This window comes from Seriola lalandi, unplaced genomic scaffold, assembly GCF_002814215.2.
Source record: "Seriola lalandi dorsalis isolate HSWRI2012SDOR001 ecotype SW California unplaced genomic scaffold, Sedor1 jcf7180002053582, whole genome shotgun sequence".
In the NCBI taxonomy this organism is placed as follows: Eukaryota; Metazoa; Chordata; class Actinopteri; order Carangiformes; family Carangidae; genus Seriola; species Seriola lalandi.
The window spans coordinates 25,770-33,543 of record NW_019524135.1 but is presented as its reverse complement, the minus strand read 5'-3'; the positions used below and the strand labels follow the sequence as shown (position 1 = coordinate 33,543).

Genomic DNA, 7,774 nt, shown 5'->3' with positions numbered 1-7,774 from the left:
ACAAATTAACAAAGAACAGTGATAAGTATGAACACTTGTGCTGGACTAAGAATGTGTTACTCAGGCTTACTTCAGGTCAGAGCAGATTAAACTACAAAAACACTGAAAGGTTCTCATCTCATCACAAAAGCTTCATAGATTTAAAAAGGGTCTGAGTGGTGATGTTCCACGTCGGTGACAGAAAGCTGAAGTGATGTTAGAAAATTACACTGAACCAGCCAGACTTAAAGCAACTAACAGTGAATCCCATCAATCAATCATCATCAGTCAAAGAACACACAGCAGTACTGATGCACTGCACTGAGCTTCAAACCTCTGTTATATATTGATAAAATGTTTCTGAATACTTAGAGTATTCTTTTTCTTCCTCCATGGTGAGAAATCCAAGTCCACATTGTTTACACTGCACCAGACCAAATGAACAAACCACGTGTATGTGGTTAACTATAAACACTCTGACATGTTGGTATATTAACTGAGTAGTCACACAGGTCTCAAACCACAAACACTGAGTAAGAATCTGCTAAAGCACCAACTAGAAACTTCTTGTACTCTACATTTTGCCTACATATACAACACAACTGTCAAAACGCAACGACAAGCAGGCTAATGATCCTTTAAAGTGGCACAATGGTGTGATATCAATGGTTTTCTCATTTCTCGCCTCATTAATTGAGAACATGTCAAAGTTCTGGGCAGCCATGAGTGTCACTCCTGGTGGAGGTAAAAGTCCAGTGTCTTGCTTGAGGAATTGTATGGACAAAACTGCCGCAGCTAGAAACAATGCATGACCACATTTCTTTGAGACGGGACGCTGTAAGATTTAAGACTCAGTCACATCGTTAAAACTTTGAGATGGTCTTCCATTTGCCTCTCTTTTTAGACTCTAACCATCAAATCTAGATCAGACCTTAACTGATACAGGTACAGTAACAAGTGTGTCCTGCTCAGGTTTTAAAATATGGTTTAATGGTGCAGTTATTTCCCCAGGGAAAGAGAGGGACGAACTATATGCACTTTTTTTTCAAAGCACTGCTTGAGTATTTCTGTTTGAGACTTCCTTTCCTCCTCTGCATTTCAATCGAAAGGAATATATTTATTTCCTCCAATACATTAATTTCACGTCAATTGTCACTTTGCCGATTGAGATTTTACATTCAGATAAAATATGGCTGTTGCCAGGTAACAACATTGAGAGTCTACAGCCATGCTGGTTGCTCTCTGAGGCTCCATTTACTGAAACCACAGTGATGGTTTGACCTAAATGTTAACGTCAGCATAGTAACATGCTCACAGTGACAATGTTAACATGGTGATGTTTAGCAGGTATAATGCTTCTGCTCACTAATCATCTTAGTTTAGTGGGTTAGCATGCTAACATTTGCTAACTACCATTAAACACAAAGGACAGCTGAGGCTGACTGCAATGTCATTGGTTTCACGAGTATTTAGTGATAAAACAAAGTACTTGAACACCTTTTTACCTGATGATGGCACTAGATGAAAAGTTAAGGGGTAACTGGTCTCGCACAGTCAGACCTATTTCCGCAGCGCTCTTACAGCACTGGCAAAAGGTCTGGACCCATTATCAGTCTGGCTTGTTTGTATGCTTTAAACCAATCACAGTCATCTTGGGCGGCACTGAGTACAGCAACATTGCCCCTGCAAAAATATTCTCAGTTGCACGTGGGTAGTCAATCTATCATTAAAATCGCTAATTCCCTGCAAAGAAAACTCCACAAAAACAGTAAAAGACTTCGTCAAAACTGGGGAGTTCGCCCTGAGAGGGACGTGAATGTCTGTCCTGAATTTAATTGAAATCCATCAAATAGCTGTGAAGATATTTCACTCACAACCACAAATGTCAACCTCGTGGTGGAGCTATACAAAAAGTCAGGAGATGACCAAAGTCATTAGGCTGTATACTCTGGGCACCATAAATATTCACATCAAATTTCAAGGTAATTGTTCAAACAGTTGTTAAAATATTTGAGTCTGCACCAAAGTCCTGACACGTGAGACTGACAGACCAGCACTACCATCCCTAGAGCCGCATCCCGCCAGTATTACTAAATATCATTATTGTTGAATGTTTTTCACTTAAATTCCTCTTTTGCAAAGCAAAGCATTACTGTACGAAACCTCTAGTGGTTTGATTATGCCTGTTTCACTTTGTGTAGTAGTTTGAGGAACAAATCTGCAGGTTATGCAAAGTACATTTTCTAGTAATTGTTAAATGTTCCCCAGCAAACTCATATACGTACTTAGATAGTGGAGAGTGTGTGACTGCTGCAGGCACAGCTCATAGCTGCATCATATTTACATCATCATCAGTGGGGATGCTCCTGTATACTGATTATCTGGGTACACGCTCACAAAAAATCATGCTCAACACATAGCTGTAACACCGTAATCATCTTAGAGTGCCACAAATGAAGATGCCCTAACCTGCCATCTTTACAATACTGCTATTGTGGAACAACCTGCCATTAAAAGTTATCAAAAACTGAAAACAATGATGTCAAAATCTCCAAAAATAAAAAAACAATAAGTTAAAACAACAGAACTGCCCACAAGGCAGCAATAATTAAGGGATGTGGTCAGCAATGCTGACTTGTGGGAAAATGCTCTGTGAGGACAGGGTGTACAGCAGCGCACTGTGTCCTCGCAACTTAACACGACAAAAACAGCTTGTTCTGCGACATCAATAATTAAGTGAAGATAAACATTAAGATTTGGATTATTTATGTCACTCCCATACAGTTTTAAGCCTGTAGAATTTCTTACATACTACACGCAGCTAGTAACAAGGAGGAGACTGAGGAGGAGCCATGTCGTCTTAACACCACAGTATGGTATTAAACTGAGGAACGCATGTTACAACAGTCCACGCTGCACCCTGAGGATGCGTTGAGCTTTACTCATGGTGTGCTGCATAACGACAGTATTTCACACTCAAGGACGCGACCAGGTTTATATGCACACATGCCTCTGGAGAGTTGGTGTCTTCAACTAAGAGAGAGATGACACACTGATGGAGTGAGTAATGAACCTGTTTCTGTCTGCCATCTGTTACCAGTCACAACTTTCCTGTTAGGACATAAAGGAACAGAAGACAAAAAAATAATTACCAGATTTTTTTTTTCTTCTGATAGAGCTGCACTTGTAATAGATTGTGAAAAGATTAAATTATTTCTCAATCAAATCTCTTAAGACTAATTAAAGAAACTGCTCCAAACTCTCAGGTCAACCAACAAACAGACTTACAATTCATTCCCAGACACAAACATAGACATGCTCAAGATAAATTTTACTCTGCTCTCTTTACTTTGGCTGAGTTCTTTTCTAATAAGAGTCATACCCGTAAGCTCATTCATAGCACCATGAATGAACTTAACAGAGTTAATTTTGTGAGGTTTCCGAACATTTGTAGGCCTTGATTAAAATTTAAATAAACTTTACTTAAACTGTTTAAATACTTTAACTTTGAAAGGGCTGATTTACTTTTTTGACCCTATGACCTTTTCCCCCTTGTGTCACCATCACCTACTGTATCTCAGATGTTAGTGGATCGTGCAACCATCCAACCAAAAAGAAGAAAGCTATTGATTTTGTAAACCCCATGACCTTTCCTTCCGTACTGCTGTGAGGCCAACCTTTCAAGTGACCATACTGTATCTCCTGAGCACTTTGTTTTAAGCGCACAGTATCTACTGTGTAGCTTTGTGCTTCTTTGAGGAAGAAATCTATGGACTTTGGTGACCCTAGGCAGAGGTGTGCACTGTACTGAGCCTGTGATTGTTAACAAACTTAACAATCTGTCAAAATGACCTGAAAACACACTAGAACAGGAAAGTACATGACAGCCACACGGCTAACCCTACGACCATCAGAGCTGAATTGTTTCAGGCAGACGCTTGCAACAGTTTTACAAAGTGAAAAGGGTATTTTGTGCTTCAGATTGAGGCACAAGATAGCTTAGAAAAGCACCTGAAAAATGTAACTACCTCTTGTATTGTGTGTAGTCATTAAGCTGCTTTGCAAGTATCCAATTCGGAAAGGTGAAAAAAAACCTCAAGCTTAGCAGAAGTCTAAATGTTCAATCCTCTAAAATGAGCTGACAAGACAAAGCTTAACTCTCTTTCAGTTAGTGATACACCACACATTAGTGCAGGTAGCAGGAGCCTTGAAGCAGCATGGAGTAAGTAGAGAAGATGTGGTGGAGAAGAAGGGAATGGGGAGAGGTGAGTAGGGAGGTCCCATACCAACCTGCTCTCACTGCCTTGCTCCTTCTTCTCTCGGACCTTCAGCCACTTCCTCAACAGGAAACGCTTGCGGCGAGGGGAGGCGCTGGGCGTAGAGCATCTGGACCAGGAGGAAGGGGCATCTTCATCGCTGGAGGGCGTGATCTCAATGGAGGGCAGCTGGAGGTACTCCTTGGAGCCGGAACGGGATCTGGCTGCGAGGTGGGCGTCGTTCAGTCGCCCTCTTTCGGTCTCCCTCTCGCTGGGCACATTCCTCATACGGCGCATCTTGAAGCGCTTGCGGCGGAGGGTTGGGGTCGAGGAGCTGGATTGCACGGAACCATCTGACACGGCGTTGCTTCCTCCGTCTGAGTATGCCGGAGCGTCGTTTGGGACGCTCACCTGGAGTGAAGGAGGTCTAAGAGTGTCACTCATGGTCCTGACTAGCTGAATAAAATGCAAATGCAACCCCTAAAGAACTTCCCTGGTTAAAAGAATTGCAGATTTTGCAATCCTGCAGCTTGAAGGGCTACTAGCTACCGAAAAGTTGAGGTTTAGTGCTGAACAGATGAGGCACAATTTAGATCCTTGACAATCTTGACTCAGGTGGACCTCACACAGCCCCCTCGGTTCCTCTTGTTTATTTTAAAGCCCTGTCCACATGCCAGCCAATGGATTGAAAGACAGGCTGAGAAGTCCTGATAGCAGATATCTGGGGCCTGACCAAGTCCTTCTGCTGCTCCTCAGCTGTTGGTTGATATGTATCAGTTCAGTGGCTGGCTGACAGACTGTGAAGAGCAGTCTTGTGGCAGTAAACTCAGTCTCTCAGGCTGGGGAGGAGAGGGCTGGATTAGATAACAAAGGGGGCTTCTGTTCTGAGAGCAGCAGATGAAACATGTATAAGGCCTGTCAGGGAGTGTAACACAACTCCTTTGCTGGTCCTCCCCAGGGACTGGCAGGCCAAGTTACACACACACTTACACATTGGCTGTGCTACAGTCCGAGCTGCCAAAGCTGTTACCTTAGCTGCTGTTGCTAATGCTAAAGAGGAAGGCACCAACTGTCAGCCCTTGAATATTAATGCTGATGCCGTGTAAAAGGCTGGGAGGTTGTTTGTTGTCACTTTGTGCTCATTTTGGCGTTGCTGCAGCAGAGGAAGACACTGTCAGCCTTGGTTGTGCCCATGTCGAAGGGTGAGGTCCTTTCTTATGCCCCAGAGTGTCGCTGTCTCCACGTGGTTAATGCCTACAGGTTAGAGGGAGGTGATAGGACTGCAAGGTACAGGCAAGGCTGAGGGTGATGATGACCAAGTTAAGCAGACACACACACACACACGCACACACACACACACGCACACACATCGGCAGATAAATCAAAACAGCAGGCATGGTGCACAGGAAGTCACACAGACACAGGCAGCCACCATGATAAGCAATCACATGAAACAGGCAGCACATGAGATGCACAAACACACTCATACATGGTCACATTCTGATCTGCTAAACGTACACTGCCTATCCACCACCATGCACCAGCCCAAGTTTATCAATCCACAACCTTTCTTCCCCTGAAAATGGCGTTGAGTGTATCACACACACCTTAAGTCATTCTGTCAATGTCCAGAAACTAATCAGCAGATAACAAACAACCTCCACTGCCACTGTAGACAATGGATATCTGAGCGACGGCTAACTACTTAACCGGCTAAAGGGCACCCAAGTGCACACCAGAGTGACGGCACTTTAACAGATCAGGAAACAAAAGAACCCACCCACCAAATGTTTGACATTGCCAGAGGTTGCCAATGTGATGAACCCCTTGATGTTTTGCTGAATACCAGCTAAAACCACACCTGTCAGTTTTGCAGGTGCAACTGTCAGGCAAACAGAACAAAAACACAAAATGAGATATGGCAGAAACTATCACAAAGCATGTAGTCGAGAGAGTGGAAGTATTACAGCAGGTACAAAGCCAATAGTAAACACAACCATCTGCGTTCTTCTCATAGCCTAAGCCATTATCATCACTAGAATGATTGTTCTGCACATATGGCTTTCTCAGTTGGGCATCTGTGAGGTGAGAAACAAATAGCAGGGGTAACTGTTATGTGCCTACTGAGACAGAAGAGAGAGTGTGTCCTGACTGCACAGAAATATTATACAAGCTAATAGTACCACTTATAGCTGCTACTAAATCAATCATTTAAAGCCAGTCAATACAAATTTATAGAGCATTTATTTTGGGAACAGTATATTGTATAACAGCATATTTATTATATATAGTATAACAGTCTATCTGGGTTAAAGGTTGAGACAAAGGCAATATGTTCTCTGTAGAAGCTGGTATTGATTTAGTAAATCATGTGGAAGGGGTCAGTCTAATTGGCTTAGAATGTGGTCTCTACTGTAAATCCGAGTTGTGTTGCTGCTCTGACAGAGAGGTGCACAACCATTCAATAATCTCTCCTAGAGGAAATGAGAGCATGAAAAAGCCTTTTCCTGAGTGGGACCAGTGAAAAGAGGCCTGATCTTTGAGATGATCCCGAGACTTAATAGAAGTGGGATTTGACAACTGCACTGAAGAAGATACTGTAAGGCCAAGAAAAAAATGAGCCGAGCAACTGAAGTGATTATAAAACTCATATGTCACATCCTGAGACTTGGACTTTAAAAATAGATGTTAAGGACTACTGGAAATATAATTAAAACTAAACTAAATAAAAACTAAACTATAAAATTAACTCAATTTCTGTGTTCCGAAGAAATAAGTTGTGAGCCATTCACTGTTGTCTGTAATATGATATAATACAACATTTTAATTATCATTGTGGTGACATGATACTGTCAACAGAATATTAATAAAACGCAATGTTATATCGACAAGTAAAGCATCCTTTGGAGATAAAATAATCGGTCAGGACTAATCGAGAGTTGATCAACTCCATAAGTAATTTCAACAGCATGCAAGTATAAGTTTTGAATTTACAATACTCTAATTGTTTTTTTTCAAAGCTAGGAAGTAAACGTCAAACCCTGTAGCCATCAAAATATAATTATGTAAGTATAACTATGGAGCATATCAGAATCAATGCTATCATACTGAAAGAAGCATGACCGAGACCACCACGGCTAACTTGCATGGATGTTATTTTTATGTAACTACATAGATAAAAGGTCATTTGGAGACCCAGGCCCAGATATCAAACATATCAATAAGTGGCAGATTATTCCTTTTATTCCTTTTTCTACCACTAATTTTGAGGCTTTTGTGGCTAAAGCTGTCAATTCAAACACTGCTATCAGTGTCACAGAGATAGCCAGCCAAATATCACAGGTTGCCTTTGGATTTTGACAGTCGGGAATCATTCACAAATATTTGACTTGAAGCAATTGGTCTGTTTAAAGGTCGATGCTAAAAGGCTGGAATAGTGAGAATTTCAGTGTATGGTGAAATCAAACATGACTTATGATTATTACATACTATTTAACATGTCTGCATATTCTTTATTATGCAATATTTAGCCATGATTA

General features: G+C 41.6%; 1 protein-coding gene across 1 annotated transcript in view; it reads right to left on the bottom strand.

Moving 5' to 3' along the window:
- Positions 1-5,217, bottom strand: part of gramd1bb (GRAM domain containing 1Bb) — a 68,227-nt gene extending 63,010 nt beyond the window's left edge. The window contains exon 1 of the mRNA XM_087172681.1: positions 4,270-5,217. Within this exon, the coding sequence (XP_087028807.1) occupies positions 4,270-4,679 (410 nt within the window). The 5' untranslated portion in view covers positions 4,680-5,217. The remainder of the gene's footprint in view (positions 1-4,269) is intronic.
- Between the last annotated feature and the right edge of the window lie 2,557 nt (positions 5,218-7,774).